The sequence below is a fragment of the Aquila chrysaetos genome, chromosome 1 (genome assembly GCF_900496995.4).
Source record: "Aquila chrysaetos chrysaetos chromosome 1, bAquChr1.4, whole genome shotgun sequence".
In the NCBI taxonomy this organism is placed as follows: domain Eukaryota; kingdom Metazoa; phylum Chordata; class Aves; order Accipitriformes; family Accipitridae; genus Aquila; species Aquila chrysaetos.
In genome coordinates this window covers 55,294,979-55,322,325 of record NC_044004.1, presented here as the reverse complement: position 1 = coordinate 55,322,325, position 27,347 = coordinate 55,294,979, and the positions used below count along the sequence as shown (strand labels likewise).

The following is a 27,347-nucleotide window of genomic DNA, read 5'->3' as shown; positions in this document are numbered from 1 at the left end:
TGGATTTTAACGATTAAATTTATTATCAAAGTAATAAGTGTTTTGCAGAATAACCAAGATACATGCAACTGAGGATAAACGTCACTGCCATGACAGTCTCCACCTTGGAGATGATCAGGACATCAGGGGACTGTGTTTCACTGCAGGTATGTATATTCCATTTTGAAAAAGGAGAAACTGGAAACTGTTTACAGTCAAACAAATTGAAGATAAGATTCTGTGTCAAGGAAGGACTATAAAAAAAGGAGAAATATAAAAGAAATAAATCGCTCGCATCCTTGATACAGTGACAAATGTAGGCATAATGCTGAAATGAAAGGAAGTCCTACACCAAAATACAGTGAGACAATATAGTCAGGTGTTCAGATTCAGTGCTTATGTTTACCAAATCAGCAGAGAAAAAACCCAAACTTGGCTGCAATATTCCAGCAGCCTGTTTTATGATTCCTCTTCTCATATTTTCTGTTACAAAAGTTATGCAAATAGATGATTTTGTATTTGACTCACCTGTTTTGTGAGTCAAAACAGATGTGCAAAACGAAACTGAATCACTGATTCTGGATTAGATATATCTGACTGAATGTGGTCCTCAAATTACTATAATGCAATTGAAATCAACAAACTAAAACCATGATAAAATTAAGCCTGAGATAAGAATCAGGTGTCAAGCTTGTTCCCGTGTCTTGATATGGAACTGCATATAAAATATGTAAGCAAAGAATAATATAAAGGTAGAGTCAGGTGAGGGTTTGGAAGCAAGGGATAAAAAACCAAAAACCAGTTACAAAGCCAAGTTCCTTACCTGGATGGAATTTGGCACAACTCCACTGAAAATAATTGTGTGATAATATCTTACAACAAATGAAAATCTGACTCGTATATCCTTTTACTTCCATTCTCTCTGGTTTGTCAAAGAACTTATATATCAAAACCTGCTGTATCTTTAAGTACATAAGAGTCTCTCACTTCAAATGCATGACAAAATTCTTATCCACGCAATATTTTTGTTAGGTAGATAGTTATCAGCTTCCGCTGTACAGACAGCAAAAGTAAGCCAGAAAAATTCAGAAAAAAATCTCACTCCAAGAAATGTGTCTCTGTCTCTATAGTATACTCAAAAAGTTAGGGTAAAATGAACTTCAGGATCCCTCCCAAGTAGGTGGCAGGCTGTAAGTGCCAGACTTTGATGTGACTGCATTGGCTGGTAGATTGGTAAAAGAGATGCCTTGAGTTTGTTGCTCTACCTCTTTCCCATGCTAGAGCTCACCCCGCGTAGCTGCTTCTCTGCCCTAGGCAGCTGGGTGAAGAGCAGACCTGGGCTAGTGCTATAATTAGGATCTCCTGGTGCTGCCTTCTTAGGCCCAAGAGGATTAACTCAGCTCATTAGTGCAGGGCCACAAAGAATCCTGTACCAGATGTAGGAGGAAAATTCTGAAGTTCCTGACTACCCACTCCAAGCACAGGCTATGACACCCTGTTGCATTCCCAAGCAAAAAGCGTATTTCTGACTCAGAAAGCTCAATGTACTTATTACCGACTCACTTCTCCCTGCTCTGTCGCTAAGAAACCGATTTTGCACACAAGAATACTCACCGACCTCCAAATCGGTTAGTCAAAACAAGACCACAGCATGTTACTGTGTCTTGTTCTTAATCCAACTACTACCATGCAGCTCAGCAGCTCTATGAACTCCCACACTTAACGTGCTTCCAGCTTCCCAGAAGCTGTGTTGAAATTTCTTCCTGTGACCTTTTTAAATAAACATTTGCTATTCCTAAGAGATCAGTGATTGAACAGTTTAATAAGAGCATTCACATTTCTGCTTAAAAATGCTTCACTACAGCTCACAAATGCTGTTGTATAGCTTTTTTTAAAAGTACACGTAATACTGTTTAAAGATGCCAGAATGACAACAACCCAAGAGACCAGAGGGATTTTTTTTCCTACAAAATGTACAGTAAGATTTATTACAGAATGAGTTATCACTTCCGCAATGTTCTTTAGCCCAATGCAACGCTACCATCTCTAAGAATTAGTACAGTCTCTTTTTCTATCTTGAGTTGCTCACAGGAGTTTTATGCAAAACTGGGTTTTAATGTGGATTATCAAATTACTGTGACTGCTCACGTTCCCCCTATGAAGAGAGTCTTGTCAAATTTCCCCGTGGCTCAGCCACACCTGCTCGTATGCATGCCCAACTCAAAGACTAGAATTTTTTTAGTGCATACGATTGGTAGGTCTTCAAAATGGAGCACTTAGAGTAGTTTCAATTTGCTTTTCCCAAGATGTGTTTGCATAATTTTCCCTTGAGTTTTCTCCCCCAGTTTACTAAACCCTAAACCAAACCACTAAGTCATAAAAGGTTAACATGGAAAAAAGAATTAAAGCAACAGCTTAAAGTATGAAAACAATGTAAAGCATAAGCTATATACAGGCCATGATTTATTTCTAAAACGCATGCACCAATACTTTGATTTTTTTTTTTACCACTGTAAGGTTATTCTTTCTTGAAATATAGTTACATCAGGCAAAGGGCGATGCCATATACAGGCAGATATCAGAAAATATTTTTGCAAATAGCTCACCTAGTCCTCTTTAATATAAACTTTAAATTAGCTTTGTTGTTTTCATACTGGGCCGTTTTTTTAATATAAAGTTTAAGCTCTGCCAATTCAAGTGACATTAAAGAAGCAGATGCATCTCATACAGATTGGGACAAAATTATTTCTTTTTACTGTTCTATTAGGATATAGAGCTGTGTCTTCACAAGAAAAAAAAATACAGTTTCAGACAGTTGTAAAAACTCGTGTTTTACCCAAATTTTAATTAAGTTTTAAAATATGTTGGTCTGGTTCCTCCATTATTCCAAAGTTTTCTCTTAGTCACCTCTAATATTTAAACTACAGTTTAGAAGTCATTTCTACTTCAGAAATGATCCTGGTCCTCCAAAGATGCACACTGTTATTTAAGTGTGTACATGGTGAGTAAACCCACAGGCTGGTAAAAATTAGGTAGGTGTCTACGATTCTGGTGATGATAGCATCATAGCTAGTTAAATAACGACTAAGTAAAAGCACAGAAAATTATTTTCAGTATAGTGACGTACTGAATGGTTGCTTGAAAGCTTGTCCGTTTTTTTCTCACAAAAAAGGTAAGGTATGAACACCCCGTATTACCTTTGCCTATCATATCTTTACATCATGATGGCCACGCTGCCGCTGCTTTCCAAACAGTTCTTTGCTAAGTCTTTGTTACTGTATCTTCATTCTGAAATGTGAATTTTGTGTTTCACAATACAATTTCATATGTAATGATATTTCTCAGTAGGGGCCCCATATTGGTTTGCAGACTCAAAATGCATAAAATAGATTTAACCTTTAAAAAGCACCAGAAATCGTAAGTTACCCTGTTGTTATAATGTTTATTATACATGTAGGCTTCAAAAATGTACCCATTTCTCAGATAATCAGCTAAGAAAGTGTTTGACAGCATTTCTTAAAAATGATCTTTTGGGCTTCAAATTTAAGATTTGTACTTTGAAATGCTCTGGTTTTTTCTTGCAACTGGAAATCTGAATTCTCCTTTCTCCAATTCATGTTCTACAAAAGTTTATTGGTGCACATAGTTGCACTGGTATAAATGGTACAAGTCAGTGAGGGAAAGGATGATTTGAATGATCAAGGTCACTGATTTGTATAAAGCAAGCCTCCAAGACAGCAGCTTTTTGTGACATGGGAAAAATACAGTATTTCTTTTAAAATTCTTTTACTCTGCATGCAATTGGGTGTAATGATCAAATCATTTAAATGACATACTGCCATTTTACTTTAAGTGCTTCATCTTTATTGCATTTGGGTACAATCTGGCATTCTTTTTGACCAAAATATTGCTTAGGTTAGACCAGTGCTTTATGGATAACATTTTATTTAATTATTTTTTTAAAAAGATGAACTAATTTACTGTAACCCAAGGTGGGGGAAGGAAGAGTTCTTTCCACATGTTCTATTTTTATTTTCCTCTATTTTTTAATTAGGTCCTCTTTGCATGGTTTTTGTACTGAGGCATTCATCTGCTCCTGCTGCTTATTCTTTCACCTGAAGTCATAATCTTCTGTGATATCAAACTGGCTGCTGCAGAGGGAATTATGATGTGATATACAGAAAATTATGACCATGTGTGGGGAAAAAACAGCAGGAGTAGAACTCCAAAGGAAGAAAGGTCCTGCCTACATTTTCTCCCTTCTTAAGAAAATAGAAAATATTCAAAAAACACTGTTAGAGGCAGACGCTTAGTTAGTGCAAACCACGTTATCTATGTAGACATTATGAAAAACATTGCCACCTATATAAACTGGGAATTTACCATTTTTTTCCTGTCTGAACACTGTAAAGATAAAACTTTTAATGCAATGCTGTCATTCAGTTTTAATACTTGAGCGTACTCTTTATCTTCTATCTGTTTGTGTATGCTTTTAAATCACTGGATTCTGGACCCTGTCAATTCTTTGACTGCAAGACCACAGACTACAACCCTGTTACAGAACACAAAGCAGCACTGCATTCATTTTACTTTTTCAAGGAAATGTAATGTATTTATATTGCACTATCATTGTAATGCACAATGTAATTATATTGCACTGTCATTGTTTGCTGCTTTTTCCATGTCTTCTGTGCACTTGTCTACAAGGGACAGGACACAGCAATTCTGTATTTTGAGATTCATGTTTTAATAATTCGAAAGATTATTTTGGGGATTGCTCTGTTTATCTTGTACTGAAATTTCCTTTCCCTTTATTTAATTCCTTCAGGAATTATAAGACTCTGGTTACCAGAAGTACAGTTTTGTTTTGCTTATTGATTAAAATCAATCAATATAGCCTTAACATTTTTGCTTTATGAAGAAAAAATAATCTTGAATTAGTCATGCTTGCTTCAGAGATAAACAGAACAGTCTTGTAATCAGTTCTTCTTAAATTGCTGGCAAGTGTCCTCAGCCCTAACTCCAGCTGCATTGAGGGTATTGTCTTGTAAGTTATTCTTTTAGAAATTATTGCTAAAATAGTAAATATGTAAACAGTAAACTAGAAATGCTAACAGAACACTGTCTTTTAATATAGTGCCTTCAAGGACTGAAAATTATCTTTCTGAATAAAACTGATGCCAGCGTATTTGCTGGCTAATGACAACTGATGCAGCAGCGTACTGGCCCTCCTATGCAACTGGTTTATTCTAACAAATACAATTTTAAAATGTTGTATCCAAATGGAGATCTAGGGCTATTTTTGGTAGACTCCTTATAATATGTTCAATGTGTGGACCATAGGATATCAACGCCAACAAGCCCTAATCTCTCTCATGAGTATCATGGGATTTCTTTTGTCTACAGAGTCAGGAGTTTGGCAGAAGATTTGAAGGGATGGGTAAATGTGCCAATATCGCAATCTTCCTAATGTTATGCTGAGGCAGCAGTCAAATGCAAGCCAGATTCAAATCCACAATTTAATTCCAATAAAGTTTGCTTATTTTTCATATGCCTCTTGTCAGATACATACGAGAAAAATCATGTGTTTCTGATTTCAGACAAAAGAACAGTGATGAGTTTACTGTTCAAGACTTTTTAATACTTCACTTCCAGTCAAATTCTACTAGTGGACCTAAGATTTCAATATAACAGCAGAAATGTTTTTGGCAGCTGCAAGACATAAAATACCACTTGTCTCAGTACTGGCAGATGATTTGTTCTGGATTCCAAGGAGATTTTAGTTTTAAAGCGTAGTAATTTCCACTACTGAATTCTATTTGAAAATAAAGCAGCCAACCAGTAAGAAAAAGTTCTACTAGATACGTAAAAGTCAGGTAAAGGCCCTCCAAGTTGAATGTAGCACTTCCCTCTGCCTTCCTTTTCACGTGCAATATGCTTACAGTAGATTCTTCAATTGATTTTATAACTCTATGCAACTCCTTAGTAATTCCATTGCAGTCAAACAAATTACTCTAGGTTTATGAGAGCATAAGTCAGAGCTGAAGCCAGCCTATGCTTATTATTTCATACAGCATGAAACAAATCATGGAATCCAATTATACAGTAAAACATCAGGCAGTTTTTCTACACTGCTAAGTAGGCATTCATAGCATCTCATGCTATTAACAGAATAAACCTGCACACAGCAATTAATTCAGAATTTTTACTCCCAGGCCTTGAGTGCGATGCTGTCTCTCAGCTTCAAACTCTCCAAGAACAAGGGTGCGACCGGAGCGTGGCGCGGTGACAGTCCGGTGCAGAACAGGGCCGTTCTGCTGGGTGCTGCTGAAAGGAGCTTGGCAGGAGGCTTAGCCTGGTATTGTGGGAGAGCGGTACTGCTCGCTGAAGGAGCTCCAAGGAGCTCTGGGTCTCCACCAAAGCCGCCAGAGGAGCAGTCTCAGAAAGCGGGTAACCCGTGGGGGTTTGGAGTAGATTGGGAAAAGCCCAAGAAGTAAAAAACGAAACCAAACCAAAAAAAAACCCCCCACCATAAAGCGTATTTGCAGATCCTACTAGGCCCTGGGAAGAAAGGAAATTATTCAGAGAAGTGAGACAGTAACAAGTGGCCCTGGGATCTAGGAAAAGCTGGGGTGAGTCTTGGGTTTGGGGTCAGTGCTATCCTTGCCCAAATCATGAAACCCAGGGGGAGTGAGAGGTCCTGGCCTGCTAAAGCAACTCCAAGCAGCAGCGGGCAGGCCTTTGCTTGTTAGTGTGCAGCCTGCACGGAAGAGCTGACCCGTGCTCAAGAAGATTCTTGTATCTGAAAGGTTGTAGGATACAGCCTGAGACAGACCTGCAAAATGTTTTGGTTTAGGAAATCTTCTACCTCCTTAGCAGAAGGCAACCCACTCATTTGACCGGAGGGCAACTAGCAATGCACTGCGACTGCAGAACAGCCCACGCTCAAGAGGCCAGGTGGTGCCAAGAAGTGGTCGATAAACTCGGCACTGTCTCAGGTAAGTGACCCTTTTCTTTCAGGGAAATGTGAATGCTGCTGTAGACAGGGTATTCAAGGCACCCACCCTGACTCCTCAGGCCATTCTGCTGGCTGGACTACTACCCAGTCTCAGAATCAAGGAGGCTTAAAGATCAAATTTGTTCATACACACTGACACCTCATGTGGCAGGAACACAGCCTTGTTATTGCTAATGCTAACCACCTTGCTATTTATCTGTATCTAACTCTTCCCTCACCATCTTTTATCAAGTACTTAGACTGCAACTTCCTCTGGTGGGCACTGTCTCTTGATTATATTAGTGTTCAAACAGTATTATAAAAACCCTCTAACTAAATAGAGCCCTGGTCGCCTGGCTGAGACATTCAAGAGCTTCGCTGCATTAAGGAACAGATTTTACTAATACACTTCTTTGTCAATAATGTCCAATTTCTGTTTCTGAGAGTTACACAGTATTCCTTAGATATGAACACAACAAATGTAACTGAATTTAGGTGGTTTGCGTGTTGTATGTTAACTCTATGCTGTTATCGCACTGTATGAAATGCTGTATAAAACCAGATGCCTGTGTAGTTATCATGTAAACAACTAAAAGGCTTGGCCCGTGCAATATATGCATGGTGCACACAGTGTTGCAAAATCTGCAGAAGTGGATCTGAGAGTACAACAAAATTATATTCTATGTTATTATTTAAGAAGTTATGATTATATAATTAGACTGTATTAAAACACAAAGTTAAAAGGAGAAGAATGATGGCTGCAAGCGTAAAAAAAAAATTAATAAACACTTCCAATTATATGTCAGCAATGCTTAGCAAGACGCTAAAAACTCTTACTTCCCAATTATATGTAAGCAATGCTTAGCAAGATGCTAACAGATTCTTTCTTCTGTTTGCCGTGGTAATTCAGCTGATGTTTTCTACCATTGCTGATTTAGTGACAGTTGATATTTCTAGTCACATAATGCCTACTTTTCTAAATAAAGTAGAATAAGCTAGACACTTTGGCTGTGTCTAGACACTCAACGAACAAGCTTTGTTTTCTGAGGGGCCTGAAAGCAACATGTGACTGCAGTTATCTATAAATATGAACAATTTCGAATACCTTAAAAGGCAAAGTGAAAAAAGACAAGAAAAGGGAGGTTGAATTGAAAGGAGAAGAGTTACATATCTTGTGTTGTTCAGTTATTGTTAGTGAAATTCTAAAAGCTTTTCTTCCTGATAAGGAATTTTTTTAAGTCTTCATAAATATTAGGGGAATTCCAAGTTTTTGCCTTTCCTACTTTGTTTAACTTTGAAGTATGAAGAAATAGCTCAGTCCTTAACCAAAGTTTGAATCCTTAACTTGCTTTTAGGACAGCAGCAAGATCTAGTGAATAAAGCAGGATTTCTTTCCAAGACTGCTCATGACCTTCTTTAAGACCCTGGAAACACCTTCCATCTCTTTTTTCTTTTTTTTTTTTTTTTATTTCCTTGTTGCCTGTGGCTTCTATTTTGACTGTAAATTAAGCAGGTGTCTCTGAGTCTGTTGGAATGTGAGCAATATACAGACTGTGAATGAAACACTGGAGGGGGAGAAAGTAAGGAATCAGAAAAAAATCTGCTTTGTTTCTTAGATTTTATTTTCTTTGTACCTGTACTGACAGAATTCTGACCTACTTACTCTGCTTATTCAAATAATCTTCCTGGAAAAAGCAGGAAGAGGAAAAATATTTACACTGCAGAAAATAAGCAGGACCTATCATACCTTTATTCTTTAAAACAAACAGAAAATCAGGCCTCATACCTTCATCTTAAAGAAGGGAAAAGTTGCAAATCTATGGCAATTTGGGCTTGGTTCCTTTTTTTATTATTATTATTTTTTTCCCCATGTGGGCTCCTGTTAAGTTTTGGCTTAAGTCATGAGAATTTTGCCACTTGTTTCAGTAGAGTTAATATTTAGAATGTAAATTTTCAAAAGAGTGATAGCCTAAGAATTCATGTTTTTCATATCACCTCTCGAATGGCTCTTTCTGATGCTCTAGGAAGACTTCCTCATCATTCAGATTCCATTTAGGCCAGCTATAAAATAAGTAAATTAGAATAATATTGTTTAACAGCTTCCTAGGAACATTCATGATTAATTGCTGATAAGTACTAAATATTACTGTGAAAGTATGTGTTGGCATGCATATGGTATGCTTAGTTTCTAGCTGATGCAATGCTTGTGCTGCAGAGGCTTGGAAAAAATACTGCATTATTAAGGACTTCTAATTTAAAAATGCTATAGTTTTCTAAGACTATGACGTGCCTCAGAGAGGACAGATCTAAAGGTAAAACACTATTACTATACAATTTAAAACTAGAATTTTAATTCTCTGCAAGCTGTTCTAAACAATCAGTTTTCAAGCAACAAGTTAAAGCCTCTGGTCTCAATTTCATGATGCTGCTTGGGAAACAGCTTAGTAGGTGGCATTTGCATTTGGTAGGATGTAGTACAATGAAAAGTGAAAGACTGTGGCAAGATGCTGCCTGGCTGCATGAATCAGGGTGACCTTCACAAAAATGATTAGCCAGTAGTGTGCCATTATCAACACCAGTTGTGTTCTAGGATTCTGCTGGTTTTCCATATGGTACTGAAAAAGGTTATGCCATTTTTTAACAAAACTGAATTTGACTTCTTTCCAGTATGTTTAATTCTTAAACGTCTGGTTTTCTGCTTTAGATCTTGAAATTAACCTCATCTCCTGAGAGGAGATGTATGTAACTGTACAACTGAGTAGTTTCTCATTTTCATACTTAACCTTTCTTAGCAGATCTCTGCAAGAGGTCTGTACATCCTTACAGGATGGGCAGCTGAGTATATACAATTTATAGCACCTGTAAGGTCTTTTTAAGAAGAAGTGGTATAATGTTCACGGTCTGGTGTTAAGGCTGGGATCAAGTAGGATCACATCTGGGTCTATGTGAAAGGGCACATTGCTGAAATTCAGTGAGGAGTCTTGCCATCAATACAAGTAAGACTGGGTAGATAACAAGGAAATGCACAGCTTGGGAAATGAGAAAAGGATCCAGTAAATTTCCTGCAGAAAAATGTAGATAAGCAGCTGTCAGAGGAGAGACTGTATAGAATGCATTGGTGTTTTTAGTTTCTTTCCAGTTCTATAGCTGTTTATATCATGAAGTATGGTTGGTGAGAACACATACCCAGGCTGGTGGTTTCATGAAGAAACAAGGTTGTGGATGGGTGCAAAAAGCAATAGCTTTGAGATTCTCCAAGGAGGTCTCCAAGCTCTACCATTAATATGGACATTATGGAAAGGGCAGAATGGGAAATTTTTCTTTTCCTTTACAAGGTATATGAAGAGCTTATTTCCCTTTGATAGTTTTCAGAATACGTGGATGCTCTAAATAGCAAAAAGGAATTATTTTCTAATGGGTAAGAGTCTAATCTAATCTCAATTGAAGTTAATCAGAATGACTCCCTCTAGTCTCTATGGCTACTGAATCAGGCTCTAAATATCCTAGCTTTTCACTTCCTCTTATAATTATCACTTTTATAGTATAATTATTGTAGCTCCTATAGCATGCTCAATGCTATATAAAAACACAGGAAAATAGTTTGTCAATAAGTTCAAAAGTGAAGTGTGTAACAAACAAACTACCTGTGGAAAGATCACTGAGATTAAGATAGCATGCGCATCGCAAACTTAATGATAAAAAGTATTGTGAGGCTATTATCTGCTAAGAAAATACTACTATTTTAATATAGCATCATCTGCCATTAAAATTCTTGACTAAAATTTATCTGGTTGGCCTGATCTTTCATCTGTACAAACTGCATTGGTGTGTGGGGTGTCAGAGCAGGACAGAGACCTGGCTACAGACAGGTTTTGTCCTTCTCCCACATTCTCATGTGGGTCTTACAAGAAGGCAGGCCTACCTTGAAAACTGTGGTCTCGGTCTCCCTGTCCCGCAAGCACTCAATCTGCCACATGATTCAAGTCACCAGAGTCTTCCCAGTCTATTGGGAAAGAAGCCAGCAGAGAGAGCTGAGGTGTGTACTAGCCATCAGGTTGTTCGTGAAGTGATCACAAGCTGCAATTTGGATAATGCTGCTCTTTACCTTAATATTCCAACTGCCAGAGCTGATGGTAGCAAATAATTTTTAGGCTTTATCTACAGCAGAATTAACCATTCTGCTCTGACTTAAGACATTGCTTTTTGTAGCAAGAACCATGTTATGTTAAACATAACCTTTCCCAAACAACGGAGATGTGATCTTCATGTTGCATGTGGAACCAAGGCGCAGAGGGATCTTAGAAGAGTTTTGGAGGTATACCCTACTAGTCTGTAACATCTGTAACAGCCCTAAATGAACAAACTTGCTAAAGAAACAGCACTGGGGAGAATGGCAGGGGGGCTGGAAAGAAAGACAGTAGAAAAGTAGCTGTAGTTTGATTCATGGATAAAGACTTGTGAAGCAGCTAGGATAGGTCTTATGCTCTGACTGGACAATGCCTAAGAATTTAGCTTTGATTATAAGTGAAAAAACGTAACTGGTGGTTAAAAGGAATGAGTGCGCTAGGAGCTTTGCATTTAGTAATATAGTTCAGACAAAATTCTCTCCCTAAGTTAGGCTGAGGAGTCAGTTGTCTGGGGATACAGAAGTACAAGCAGCTGTACTTGGTACAGGCTGTAGATACAGTGGGGGAAAAAGCCGGAGGGAGAGGAGGAGAGATCATGTCTCCATTTCTTTGCTTTGCACTTTCTGCTTTGACAAAAATTTGGGGGCTCAGGTGTATGTGGCGTTTACTAGATAAAGCATATAGAACAATTACAGGCTGTACAGGAACATGCAGTAATGTATCTGTTCTTAAATTGTAAGACAGTATTGAACAGTCTGCGTACTGTGATTAGTTAAATTCATTGCTTCTGACTTAAAATCTTTTTGGCTGCCTCAATTGTTTCTTTCATCTCTGCAAGAGGAAAGCTGGGAAACTAGAAGCCTCATCAGTACTAACAAAGCTTCCTTCTACTTTGCTTTGCAATTATATTTGCCTGTATTCTTGATGTTCAGAGACTCACATAAAGCAGATGTCTTCACAACATAAAATACTTTAAAAAGGATGCTCTGAAGGCTGCTTGGGATAAATTTGACCTATTTTTTCCTCTCTAACTGTTTACGGAATGCGTTTAATTCTCTGTATTTTCTTCCATGCTCAAACAGGTGATTCAGTATTATTTTAGGGGGCTAACACTGATAAGCACCCAGACAATAACACTGTGCATGTGTATCTCAAACTTAATAGAGAAGAAAATCTGTCAGTAAGTCAACAGGTTTTCATTTCATGTTTTCTGTGAGGACATGAATCTGTTCAGTAAGGTCTCTTGCCAGCAAGTGTGTAATCTCCCTTTTACCTTGTAGAAGGTACAAAACCTCTTCCAGCACTGGGACTTAGCCATGAATTACCTTTCCACAGCAGCTGCGTTCCAGGAGTAGCCCCTCCTGAATTTATGTGGAAATGGTCTTGCCTTCATGCAGCAACTCTGGGATCTGTGAACTCTGAGAAACCACTGCGATTTTCATTTAATCAAGAAACATTTCAGGCAATCCTCTTCCTCTGTAAGGCCACTTTTAAGGGGCCTTCCCTGTAGGAAAAGCAATTTGTCCCACAAATTTTATCCTGCGCCATGCAGACTTCTCTCAAAAATAGAGACCTGATTAACTCCTTTTTGCACAAACTGTCACTAAGCAAAGTGATGCATGCTTGCTGGGATGAAGTACAGAATAATTGGGGCTTTCAATAAATAGAAATGTTTCTATGAGCCATTCAATATGGGCTTGATTTCATAGTTTCAGCCTAACATTGATTTAGGACTTAAAGACCTTCCTCGTTACTGCATGTTACAATTACATGGGCAGTAGAAGTGAAAAAATGCTCATGTATATGGTAAAATATAGTTACTGATGTATTTCAAGTTCTTATACGAGTCCCAATTATCAGAAGGGTAACAGCTGCTTTTGTCTCAATTGAAAAGAAAAAGACTATCAATACATAACAACATTTATTATTAGAACTATTGGCCTCCACACCTTGTCTTTGTTATACTTTACAGCTTTTTATTAGGCGAAAAATGATAGTCATAAATGAAAATATATTAAATTTTATAGTAATAAACATATTGAAAGTATTTGTCCTAAATAAGCATTTAGGATAGGGTACATCACAACTACATAACCACTACACATTAAGATAACATACAAAATAAAGTCAGATAGGGTGGATGTAATAAATAAGCACTGTAAAAATCCTCTTCCACTCAAATCCAAGATGCTAATCTTGATTTTTGTGACATTTTATTACATTTATTCATTAATCTTACTCAATTACACAGGGAAGGTAGTGACTGTCCTCCCACAGGAGCACAGCAACACACGGCATACAGAACACGTCACTGCCTGCTGTAGATTTTATCAGTGCCAGCTTTGCTCCACAGAAGGGCAACACAAGGCGTGTAATACAGCTTTTCTGTACTGGATAAATCCTGCACTGTAAAAGCCAGCAGTAGTCCACAGTACCTGATACTATAAAACCATTTTTGTGTGTCCTTATTGTATTTCATGAAAAAATGTGGGCTGAACAACAATGACATGAATAGTTATGTAGATTTTACTTATATGAAATAAACCAGTGCCACCTGGGAGTGAGCTTTATATCACATATGACCCTGAAATAAAATATAGTAAATAAATTATGTTATAGAAAGCTCAACAGCTTCTACTTGAAGTTTCCATGGGGAAGCAGCTGTTCAGTTGATTGGTCACCTTAAAGAAAATCCTAAATGAAAGAATTATACATTAACATCCTCAAGCAGTAGTTGTCTGTAAATGAAAATGCCAGCATGGAAAATCTGGTTAACTTCCCTGAGGTCAAAGGCAAGGTAATTTAAAACAATATAAAATGTAAATTTCCAAATTAGGATGAAAAAAAGTAGCAAGGAGAAAGGCTACTAATAATTCAATTTTTTCAACAGACAATATTCAGAACAGCAAAACTTTTAGTAAATGCAACACACAGTACAAAGAAAATTTCTTTGCCTATGAAATAAGCCACTAAATCTCAAGAAAACAAAATGCTTTTACAATTTCATCTCACTTCCCATCTGCAGACATCCATAGGCTTCTAATTCCTTCATGTGCACAGAAAGATGTTCCTGGTGTCTCTGCTTCTGGACCATATTTATTGTGCACTGGCTTTTATCAAAATATTTAAAGTAAGGGATAATGAGGCTGCATTTTCAAAACACTGCAACCACTGGTTTGGTTTTGCAAATGACATATCCATGCATGTAATCAGCACATGGAGTCACAATTGCATTTCAAAACTCAATTGCTTGGCACTGCAAAATTTATTGTGCCCACAAAAAGCTAAAAAACCTCACCAATCACCTTCCCCCACCCCGTATAACCCCTGACTACAAAAAACACCAATCTGTAATCTTGGAGCAATTGATTGGCCACATAAGAATTCTAAGAATCAGCAACATAGCTCAGGCATCATTTCAGCCACATATGTAGCTCTGCACAGCTTTGAGACTGGTAGAATATGAATATTCCCTTCAGACTCTGTCCCCTTCTGAGACATTCTGAGGAAAAATTAACTATTCAGGCCTCTGTGTATGTAGCACCTGTTCCTTGAAAACTTAGCTCGTTATGTTTAAAAAAAACAAACCCAGGATCATAAATCTTTTCTATTCGTATACCCAGTTGTATCACAATATTGAAACAGTTTTTTTACTCTTTCTGTCACAGAAGCATAATGCAAGTGTGACATTCAATTGTCCCATACAATTAGAAGAGTCATGTGGTAAATTAAAATCAAGAAAAGAGGAAAATGATGCCCCAGGACACAATGTACAGAACACCAAAACATCCCCCTCCCTCCTACAAGAACATCTACAAAATATGGCATATTTCAACACTCACGGCTATCGTAGCATATATTGCCCAGGGCACGTCCTGTTTGAAGCAATACTTCCTGGTCTTTGCAGTTTAACAGCTGCACCAAAGGAGGGATCAACCCAGCATCCACACATGGGTTCCGCATAAATTCTGCAAATAATGCAAAGCCTGTTAAAGCAAGCCGGCTATTTTCAGTTTCATCCATTCTAGTTACTCTGGCATTGCAACTGGGCCTTTTGTGAGAATAAACATATGCATAGACAACCAATGTAAGTTCTCATGCAAGCTTCTAGAGAGTAAGCCCAAGTTGGGACTGGGGCTTATGTTCTTTCCATTATTCGTTAATTTGGAAGGAATTAAGAGTATTTAATTGACTTTCATGAAAACTAATTTAACATACCTCAGACTGAGCATGTTTTTAGCAGGATAAAGAAGTGCTGAAAAGAACAGTGAATTCACAACCTTTTTTTCCACCCCAGCAAATTCAACATAAATTAAAGTTACTAAATAACATAAAAGACGACTTAAAAACTAGTATTCATACTCCCAAATGAGCAGTGTTTTTTACTCTCTGTTACCTTAATTAGAACTCCTAAAAAGCTTTTGCTTTAAAAAAAAAAAAAAAAAAAAAAAAAGGGAATTAAAGCTAAGTAACAGGCTCTTTATTTGGAAGGTAAGGAAAGGAAAAGAAAATACAAAAGAGATTACGTAAACCCAAATGCCTGTACCTTTCGACAGTCTAACTGATGCCCACCACAGGAGGACAGCTAGAGGACCCATCCAGTGGGAAGCTCTCTGCCTTTCTGTCCTTCCTTCCTGCTATGTCCCCCAGTCACAGAGAACCAAAGTATTATTCCACATCTGTGCAAGTCATAGAGAATTATCCTGGTGTCAGAGAGATAAAGGACTGGTCTCCAGAAGGAGCTATAGTTAGGCAGGCACTGGGCTGCACATTTTACAAGGTAAGTTTACAGAAGCAACCACCTGATACACCGATAGCGTTACTTAATAGCTCACTACGGAGCACCCTTCAGTGACGTAGCATTGTAATAGGCAAAAGGTCAATACGTTTTTCATTTGTTGTGAATTGCAAATTACGTCTCTTCCTGATCCTAGACTATGTTGGATCTTCCAAAATCAGTTTACCTTTGTGTTACTTAGTCATTTATGAGACAGAATGAACCAGGGTGTGCAATCCCCATAAAAAGAGATGAGAAAGTTTTTTCTGATTCTGGATCAACAGAACCCCTCATTCCAATAACTCAAAGATTTCATACAATGTTTGAAATAGAAATACATCTTCTTAAATACTCCCTTTGTTGCACCTATTACAATGTTCTTTGATGTTTCGGTAGCTACAAAATCTTTTGTAGTTAATCTTGCAGTTTTATTTTAGCTAAAGAAATAATTGTCATAGAGGTAAGCAATCCTCACGTGATGATAAACTTTGATATATCAACAAGTGGAAGAAGTACAATCAGCAACATCTATACAGTTGTGCAGGTCCAACAGAAGATAGTAGTCAGCACAATTGACCCACCTTCCTAAGATACTGTAACATTTTAAGAGGGTACACAGATGCTACACTGTGATAAATGGTGGTGGTATCCATCCTGATGAACAGAACAAGTATCAGATACATCTGTTCTTTAAAATTGGTCTTGCCATGTCCTTGTAACTTTTTACCTATTTCTTTATCACCCACTTTCATCTTCATCTCAATATTTATTTACTAAATGTATTACGTTCCTCCCTCTGTCTTCTCTGTCCTCTCAGCCTCTTCCTCTCTTAGTTGCCTACAAAAACTCTTCTCTGTTCCTCAGCTTCTCCCGACATCACTTTCTTCTACACCCACTAGCTTACCATAGTCTCTGCATCATCAGTCAGATTTTTAATTTTATTTTTTTTCCTAGTCGGTGACAGGGAACAGAACTTGTTCTCTCCTAAAAGACTGGGAGGTCTCAGTCCGTTCTGTTGTATGTTTAGGTTCTTGCTCATGTGGTGAAAAGGAGTAAGAAACCTTTCCTCCACCCTCCCTCCATTTGGAGTGAGCAGAAGCTTTCAGTCTCCCATTCAGCAACAAAATAATTAGGCAATATGCTGAGCAAACGTGTATTTATCAAGGTCATGTAAGGGCAAGAAGTAAAAGAAATGGTGCCATATGTAGCAAAATAGATCTGTGAAACAGCAACAAAAATGTGGCAACTGCAACTATATTTGCAGGTGATAGTACACAGAAGTAATAGAAGAAAGAGAAGGTAATCAAGAACAGAGTCATTTAGAAGGTTTCCACTAACCTGGCTGGGAAATGAAGCAGATCCTCTGGAGGAAATAGTGAAGAATCGCTTAAGAAGTTAGGAGGACAACCATAGAGGACAGAGTAACATAAAGCAAAGGAAGACAAGATTTCAAAAGAGAAATGTAATTGTGTTGTAGTATTACAGGTTGGGAAGATCCTGGCAAAGAAGAGGAGACTAAAGACCTTGCAAGAGGGTTTAAAAGGTCCACAGTGGGGAGAGAAACTCCACATAGCAAGTGCATCTGAGCCTTCAGTATGCCCACAGCTGAAAGGGAAATGGCTGTAGCTGGAGACACAAGAGTGACTAGGGGGAGTTTTGTGTGTTTGGATATTTAAAATGGGAGAGACTAACACAAGCTCATGTTGGGAGGAGGAAAAGTCATGTGAGCTAGAGAGGTGAAACAGAGCAAAAGGTGAAAAGGAGGAGATGAAACATGACAAAACCACTGAGGCAGGTAGAGGGATTTGATGTGACTACATGTGTGTGTATGTGTGAAGGACCAGATGAGGGGAATGGGAAAGGAAAACAAGAAGTGGGGAAGAAAAAGATGCTCTTTTATCAGTAAAGCTCGGATTCAGAGTCAGAGGCACTATTCTGCCAGTGCTGCATGGCATGACCATAGGGAAATCAGTTCAATTGCCTGGGTTTAATGCCTGCTATCTGTAGGATGTTGATAACATAAATTTCTTGAAGTGCCCTGAAGCTTGTTGAAAAAAGGTGCGATACGAGCATGAAACACTTGTATTCTTATGTAAGAGGACAAAGTAAACAACAAAATCAAATGAGGTATTCGCTGCTATCCTGCTTAAGCAACTATTTCAACAGAGTTAGAATCCAAAGAGAAACACCCAGCTCATTCCAGTCTTGAAAGCACTGGGCACCTTAAATAATTTCTGAATACCTTCATTTTAACCATGGCTGCTAGAGGTCCCAGTTACATCTGCTAATAACTTTAAGAAAAAGACAAATGCTATTTTGTATGATGAACCAGGTAAAATGCTAGCTCTTCTCGAGAGTGTACTCATAAAAGCAGTTTAAAAGCTGGCAGGAAAAAGGATACATTAGAAACTATTCAGAGATTTCATGTATTAATTCAGATTTGAAAGATACTGGCTAAAACGCTCTGTAAAGAGAATCTTGCAGGAAACAATGCATAGTAATCACTTAAGCTATTGTGAGCATTGCTTTTATTCTTAACTTTCTCCCTTCTGAGGTAGGAGCTAGAAGGACTAACTGTGAGGATAAACAGTTGACTGCAATATTCTAAATATACTTATGAATTTATTAAGTACAGAAAAAGCATGTGATACGGTTGCATGAATCTATCATTCTGAAACATTTCTAATCTTACATTTCTGTGTTTACATTTTTTACTGGCTATTTATCTAAATAATTTTAAAACTTAAAAACTAACCATGTATATCTTCTTTTCTTGTTAATGTTGTTTCTGAATATCCATATATAGCATTGTCTCAAAATCACTGAATTGGGTGGAGGAGGTCACACAGGGGCTAGCAGTAAGAAGCTGGAGTATCACAATTCCAAGGAAAAGGCGGAAAGGGAATGTGGAAATAGTCAGCAATAATGTAGCCCCTTCTCTGAAGAGGCATCAGCATGAGAGTTTACAGAGGGAGAGAGGTACAGCTGCCAGGCCTGCATGTGGACAGGAGTTAAGAGGCATCCTATTTTTCTCTGCCTGGCCTCTGGGGAACTAAAGTGCAAAATGCATTCTGTGCCTCTTTGGCTGGGACAGCAACAAGTCAAGGAGTGAGAAAAGTCAGCCACGAACCTCCCCTACCCTCATCACAGGGTTTGCCAGTAGCACCTGCCTGCAGATATGAGGCCATTTTTTGAGCTCAAGGTATGCAGGGTATTGGGTGAGCTTTAAGATAATTCTAAAGGAAAAAGAATTTCAATAGTTTTAGATTATCTCCTACATTATATGACTGTATGTGTATAATACATACCAAAATGGAGCCCTGATTCTCATTTGGGTTCTTGGGCTCTTACTCTTAACATGTATAATGCTCTTTAGATAGGAGTAACTGGTTTTGGTGTGGTATCAAAGGCCTCATAATGGTAATAATGTTATCACAAATCTCAGACCAAAGAAACAATCTACTATCCCTTAGCCACCTGTATACATACTACTGTTGTAACTGTGTGCACTACTTGATGCCCATCTTTTTTTTCTATATGCATTTCATAAAGCCGGTGGTGTGCTATTTCTGCCCAATAACTTATACTATTGATTGCCTTAAAAACTAAATAGCATGAAAGTAAGGACTAAAAAAAATTCCAGCAGCCAAATGCTGTTTTGATTGTATTAAAAAGTAGAGAAAATTTGACAAAACAAAAAGAGTGAAAGGGAAGGATATGAAAGGTGTCTAATCTACAAAATGAAAACATAAATGAAGTAAAACATACTGACAAGTGAGGTGAAAAACTGAAGATGTTCCAGCAGAAAAGTTCTTGTAGAAAACCTCACCATTTCTGGCTACTTCTGCTATGATGTTAGCTACTTTTGCTGTGCAGGAAGACTGTGGCGTCAACAGACTCGCGAACACCTGAAGAACTCCACTTTTCTGGATTTTTTCACTTGTCTCCGTATCTGAAAAACACATCACACAAAAATGACTTGTGCATCAGCTTGCTTTGGGGAAGAAAAGAAAGAAAAGCAGAAGGGAAGTTAAGTCTTCTCAAAGGTAATTATTAAAGTAATTATTTTCCCATATAAGAAGTCAACTGCTATTTCAGTGATCATATTTATTTTATATGATGTGCTCACAGAACTTAATACTTCTCCATTCCTAATGAATTGATCTTTATAAGGTGACTCTGTGTTATATAAGTAAATACAGATACATACTCATACATAGGGAAACTACTGGAGAGACTGGTAGAAAGACTAAAGGTGATGGAGTGATATGCAGCAGCCTAAAGTACTATGTAAAAATCAAGGAATGGTACTCTGAAGTGATGAATTATTGGAAACTTTCAAGGATTGAAGGGGGAAGTCCTTACAGCTGAGGGCACAGCTTAATGCAGCGTAGGAGTCAGAAACTGGAGAAGAGGGAGAGCTAAGCAGATCCTGGTCTAGACTCCTCTTACGCTCAGCTTGAATATCTTCTATGTTACTCTGCTAAGCTCCAGTAGCTCCAGTATAGTCTCAGTAGAAGGGGAAGGGAAAAATAACACTGAGTTTCTTGTAGTAGAGATCAAAGATTCGGGACAAAACCTTTCCTCTTTCTGTCTGTAGTAGAGAGGAATTGTGCAGCTGCTCCATAGCAGGGCTCCACCTAGCATTGCTGGCCAACAGCTCTATAACAAACCGAAAATTAACATTGATTCAACTGCAGTGAAAGATAAGGTACTAGATGCTAAAACATATTTTGCTAATGCTTTCAAAGAATGGCATATTTGAGACGAATATTAGTGTGACATACAATATGATTAGATGGCAGCTATCGCTTTAGAAAGTAGCATGACTCCTTAAGCCATTCATAGCGGAAGTTACTTGCATTCTCCAAAGATGGCTGTGAGATGCTCTAATTGATGGCTTTTGCAGAGCAAAACAAATCCATCTGAATGTAACTCTGTTCTAAGACAACCCTGTCTCACAGGGGCATTCTTAAGCACTACAACATGCACAAACCCCCTCACATCACTTAAAATAAAAGCTTTACAGTAAGTGCAAGTTAAAATTAAAAAAATCGCTAGAGCTTGCCAGTAACAGTGAGAAACAGATGTAAACATTTCAGAGTTGAGAAGACAGTCCTTTGAGCACCACTTTCTGCAGTTTCTTAGAAGCACCCTTACTCTGGTGTAAGAGCTATCAAGACAGTCAGGCTGGGCAGCGCCAGTAGTAATCAATGGATTTTGGTTTTATATAGTATCTTTCAAATCTGGGAGTAAAGGGAGGGATATTACATACTCTTGAACAGCAAAGGAGGAGCCTTAATCTCATCCAATAGTTTTTTCAAGACAACATTCTCTGTTTTCCCCCAAAACAAGTAAATGCATATTTTGTGCACCACAACTAGCTAGTCTTCTAGAGCAGCAGTTTGCAACCACTGTTTAGCTGTGCTGCACCTCTGAATTGGTAATGATGTGTCATGGGGCTCACCACCTCCTCTCTCCTCCTCCTCCTCTCCTCCAATCCTGCAATTGATTTTTGACTTGTGGCAGCTCCAGGACAACCCCTGCTGCCTCCAAGCACGGGAGAAACCCTGAACAGAAGCCAGCACAAGCCTGGCAGAGGTGATTCACGTGGGTTTTGTGGCTCACATACAGTATGTACATGCTTCGCCGGCTGGCAGCCAGTGATGTCTAGGTGATGGAAAAGGGACTAAAAGGAGAGAACTTCAAGTCTGGATTGCAGTTATGCCTCTGTGTTTCTATATTCAATTCCATCTTGGGATGTTGGTCTTTGGCTAGGACTACTCATCTACAATATGTCAGTGATGACATCTGATTACAGAGTAGGTATAAAATGAAGATTGATTAATTTCAACATATCATGTGTAATATAAGTGCTAATTATTACAATCTGTTTGCAATCTAGTTAACTGCAATTTTTGAAATGCACTGAGAAACCCTCTCAGAAGATATAGTGTAAAGGAGCTTATGGCTTATTTGGAAGCTTTAGTAAGTTCTGACATATAGCATATACTTAGTAGATATATTCTCCCATGGATATATATGTAGATGAAAGAAAAGTTTGATTTCAGTGAAAATCATGTCAGGACTAAACAGTGGTACAGACATCTTAGCTGTCTATTAAAGAAGAGATTGCCCTTCTCCCTTAAGTTCAAAACTGAAAGTACAGAATTCAAAATTGGAAATGTAGATATCTATGAACCTCTATAATGTTAGCCACAAATAGTAGGCAGGAGACATTAATGTATTTTCTCCTGCCATGCTGCTGAGATACAGAGTATCCAGTCTTATTTTTATGATCTGTAGTTTGATGGACTCATTACTGTGCAAAGCATCAATTACATAAATAGAACAAAACATATCCTGCAAGAAGTGGGAAAATAAAATTAAATGCTTCTCCAGGCCAGTTGTGTGTAGCAGATATGCACTGATTTATTTTATTAAGATAAGCAAGTGAGCACCAATAAAAGCAGAGGCCTTAACAGACCTGTTGGAAATCCGGAAATCAGCTAGCTGGGATCGCATAGGTGAAAACAGACCATTGACTTTTTTCTTACTCTTAAGCAGTACAGGAGGCACACCTACATATACTTTGCCCTTCAAACCAATATCCCACTGGTTCTTGTTACCCAGGCTGAGTACCAAGATCAAACTTTTGCTAGTCACAAAAGAAGGAAGCCTGATTAGTTTGACCAGCAGCAAGGCTAGCTCTCCTACCACTGGGCAGGGATACTCCTACCTCCACCCTACCCTGAGTAAGTGCTCATGCATAAATGTTTGAGGGGAAAAGCATATTAATCTGGCATCAGGCAGAAGAATAGCTACTGACTATGCAGCCCACATATGCTCTCTGAGGCATTTTTGCCAGTAATTGCCTTGGGTGTAAAAAATGCCATGGGGTGCTTCAGCTTGTCTACTCCAAGTCTACCTAAGCCCTGCTCTTCCTCTGCAAAACATTTACAATTTACACTTGGTGTAATATACAAATTAATCCAGTGTCAAAATAAAGATATGACATTATGACATTAAATCCTTGCAGGTAGTTTATAGTACATCCTCCAATAAGGCATCGTAAGGGAATGTGCCAATAAAATTACTGTTACATCCTCATGCATGTTACTCTAAATTGTCCTGTTTTGTATCTGCAGAATAAATAATTTTTTCCCAGGGATTCTAAGTTCATCACATTAAAGTTCTAATAAAGATGGTGGGGAAAACAAGAATGTGCTGAAATATACAAATTAATTTCTTAAGACATATGTAACTGGCAGATATTTTTGCTATAGAAAAATCAATCTTTTTGGTGGGCTTTTGAAATGCTTAGACAAGGAAGGAGATTTTAATTGGAACAGAATGTCTTATATATAAACCTAAAATTGTCTTCTTAAGTCTAGCATTTTTGCTCAGTATTTTTAATATTCTTTTAAAGGAGGAGGGCTTAATAGGCAATTAATGCACAGGGCTGCCCTGTGGAAATTGGGAAGTCCAAATGAAGATCTTCAGCCACCCTTCACTTGTCTGAGGAGTCAACTGTACGCTCAGCTCAGGTAGCAAGTGTTGAAATACATGGCTTTCAAAGAAAATACCAAGTCGGAGGTTTTGAAGATTATTTCAGCACAACTGTAAGTATATAAGCAGTGGCTGTTTCTTAGAAGTGCCCAAATGGGACAATTACTTCATGGCTACTTGGAAAACATGAGCTAAGAGTCTTGTGTGTGACTGTGCACATGTATATGTGCAGTTCTAGACCCTGTTCTGCAGGATGCACTGAAGGTATAACTGGTAGTAAAGGACTCCAGCTGCAGACAGCATTGAAAAGCAAATACCCGCCCTAAATCAAGCCAAGCTTTTCTTCTCCTTTGTTTTTTCCACTTGCAACTGGAGAGTGGCATGGTTGTTACGGCAGGGACTTTAGGAAGCATGGATTTAGACTGCCCGCCCATTGAGGCCCATGTACTTCTGTCTCTTTTTTGCTCAGCTTCTTATAACATGAGTTCTGCATAAAAGGCAAAGGGACATACGCAGGGACAGAAATAAAGGAAAAAGTGTGTGTGGCATTATTGTTTTGGAGATGACGATGAAGGGTCATGTTTATGTAGCAGTATTTTCACTTTGATTGTAAAAACCATGATTTGGTTTTCCTTCTGCAGAACCTAAGACTGGAAGATCACACACCGATGTTGCCAAAGGTCTGGTACCCCTACCACTGGCTGGCCCTAGGAGAAATAGTTTGGGTTTTGCTGCAAGTGTTAGAAATTGCTAATGGCTTTAGCATAGGCAACCCTCAATTCTTGCCTTTATTTGCTCTCTTCAGAGGCTGGAGAAGGCCTGCCTGGCTTCCTGTCTCCATGTGTATGCATGGAAGAGGTATTATTTGGTTATTTGTAAGGATATGAATCTGCTGCATGCTTGCTTCATTCTGAGCTTCCTACTAAATTATTAGAGGCTAAATTATTTTGGAAACTTATTTCAGTTGTCATCTTCTGATTTGCTATTTCAATGTAGTGTCAGCTGTAGTTGGAGCAAGTAAAACCAAATGTTTCTCTAGGAGCAAGAAAGATCTACGCAAAATCTCCACCACATAATCTCCTCCCATGCTTTCAATAATGGAGAAAAAGGAAATTAGAGCCAACATTAATCACATGCCAAAAAGCTGGCTTATGCTTACCATTTTAACTCCGTTAGCAGAACTGCACCCCCTTTCAAATCTGTTCAATTTGTGTCTTAAGGAGACCTAACAATCTAGGTAGCCTGACGTTAGGTTGTCACACCTCAAAATCCTTTTGCTAAATGTGATATCCAGATTTCAAATGCTTTCTTTTAAAGCCTGATTTTCAGTCTGCACACAGCAACCCACCCGTAGAGCACCCGCTGCCCCCATCTTAAAGCAAAGAAACTGTAGGACTGTAATAATGCTGCTTTAGAAACAGCCCTTTTGCACACAATATAATCCAGTGATGTGCCACAGCAGCATAATTTTGGGAAAAAACCTCTAAGGTTAAACCTGCGGCTTTAGATGTCTCTTTATATCACTAGATATCAAGACAAAGGGTATGTTAGATCACATAGTGCCCAAATCTTATTAATGTCATAGCTGGGTGATTAAAATGCCAATATCCTTGCTTTTCATGGTTTTTGCAGTGCCTGAAGTCAGAATAATAAAGGGTGTGGCCAGGAAATTCTTTAATGCCATAGATCAGAGCTGGAGAGCTGAGCACCGTGCCTATCAGACTGCTTAATTAAGTAGCAGAAATCACTATAGAAAAAAAATCCAATGAGTGTCTCAAATTAAATTCTACACTCTCTCCCCTCTCAGCTCTATTTCCTGTGAAATTTCACTCCTCTCTATTTCACCCTCTTCTCCTCTCTGCATCATTTCGTCCACCTTCAAGTGAAAGAAAAGGCAGGGAGGGGGAAGGGAAGGGAAGGGAAAGGCAAGGCATATCTGTCAGAAGTGCTACTACTTTGCCCTTGCTAGCAGAAGCAAACTATAGGTTCACCATTCCTGTTCTCTATGTACAATGAGTTTAAGTTACACTATTAGATGTAACCCAACAGTAGTGAAGGCTAGCACTGCGATAATTCCCATGTTGTGGAGCTTTACATGAGAAATGAGGCACACCACAGAATTGTAAATAAGCAGCTTTGTGAGTGTCCTCTTTATTAAGCCAACTGTGTTTGCAATGTACTCTTTTGAAAAATGTATGTATTTCTAGCTGCAAAGATGTTTTATAAACCTCCTGAAACTACTGCAGAAAATTACCTTGGCTTTATAATGTCCCTCCTACATTTACACTCATCAGAAAGAGAAAGATGAACACATGAATAAATAATGATGAGCCACGTATATCATGAAAGGAACCTTCCATCTGCTCTTTCAGATGGCAGACGGGAGGAGAATGAAGGGAGCAAGGGATATCTTTCTAACTGGCACATCCTCCTAACCACCACAGTAAAAAAGGTTCACATGACGAAGAGCAAGTATTGATGCCGTCTCCTTATACGGCCTCCCTCAAGAAGCATTGTCTCTCTCTCTCTCTCTCTTCCTCTAGCCTCCTACTGTATTTTCCAAACCACAAAATGGAGATTTTAGTCTGACTACAAGAGCACAAAAAGTGGGTTGTAAAGAACCTCAGTGAAACAAATGATGTGCTCTCATGCAACAAAGACTGCACCACTTATAACGAGGCTTTTGCTTAACATATCTTAGCAAAAAAGACTGTTCCGATTATCAAGAGTTGTTTTTACAGGGAAAAAAAAAATTCCTCTAATAATAATTTATATATAGAAATAAATGTATAAATATAACTTCCTTTTGGCATGCTCCTCCTCACATGGGGAAATCCCCACAAATACAATCTGCTTGCTCATCTATCCTTCAAACTAGACCCCTAGGAGGCAGGGAGGGAGGATTCTCCTTTAGCTGTGCAAATGTTTCCATCATGGTGTTTGCTCTGTCCTGTCTCAGCCAGCAACAACAGGGCAACTTCAATTCCTGCTTTTAATGAAGAAAGAGAGATAGTGCACAGATGTTTGTAATTAAAATCTCAGCTCTAACAAGGAAGACAGGACAGATGGAGAGACAGATTCACCAACCAACTAGCTGCATGATTTCCACTGATTAAATTCTCCAAAAGCTATTTCCAGAGAATAAAAGTGAATTTCAGGATGAGACCCACCCCTTGAATAGCCTGTTGCAGGTACCAGTGAAGTAATTTAATAAAAATACATGCCAGCTTTGCCTTCAATGAAGAAATACGCACATCAGTACTTCCCCAGACATGTCACAGCACAAGGCAGAATATTAAAGTTAGGCAGCTCAGAACCCCTCAGTTCCTGAACTGGATCTGGTTTAGAGCCATGATGCATAGTTTGGTGGGTTTATCTGAGCTGTTAGTTCCCCCGCTCCCCCTTTCTGACTCACTCTCTGCAGGAGGGAACCACTTTGGTAGCACAGTTGCTGAAAGAGTTTCATATTAGTGCCTCAGCTGCCAAGTTTGCTGTCTGGCATCTCTAGTACAAATGCCATCCACTAGCACCTTCATGTTTTACACTCAGCCTGCGTGGACATTTTAATTTGCCTCCTCTGCTATTTGTACTAACTGGACCCTGAGTAAAGCCTTAAGTATCCTCATGCTTTGGTTTTCAATCTGTATAACAGAAATACTAGGTCCATAGTATAAAATCCTTTTTCCAAATTCAATTTAACTTAAAAATCAAATCAGATTTAAAAGCTGTGCATTATACAGGCAGGAAATGTTTCATATTCCCTTTAAGCAATCTCTTAAGAGTGCTCTCAAGCAAGCTCAAAATGCCTGCTGTAAAATTCTGCCCAGTGCTTATTGGACAAGTACATCTACATACAAAGGAATTTTCTAGCTACTGATGTTTTTAAAAAGTTTTGCCACCAAAGTAGCTTAAGGAAAAGCTAATCTAAAAAAGATCATGTTTGTAAGTCATAAGGGAC

General features: G+C 38.4%; 1 protein-coding gene across 5 annotated transcripts in view; it reads right to left on the bottom strand.

Annotated features, from left to right (window-relative positions):
- Positions 1 to 27,347, bottom strand: part of RAP1GDS1 (Rap1 GTPase-GDP dissociation stimulator 1) — a 104,936-nt gene that overhangs the window by 28,954 nt on the left and 48,635 nt on the right. For 2 of the 5 annotated variants that reach the window (XM_030007295.1, XM_030007301.1), the window contains exons 3-4: positions 19,710 to 19,832; positions 14,946 to 15,071 (exon numbers count right to left, since the gene is read on the bottom strand). In XM_030007295.1, coding sequence (XP_029863155.1) covers positions 14,946 to 15,071; positions 19,710 to 19,832 — 249 coding nt within the window. Of the gene's footprint in view, positions 1 to 14,945; positions 15,072 to 19,648; positions 19,833 to 27,347 lie in introns of those variants that run through there. The other 3 variants (XM_030007310.1, XM_030007317.1, XM_041122488.1) reach the window with 3 other exon arrangements.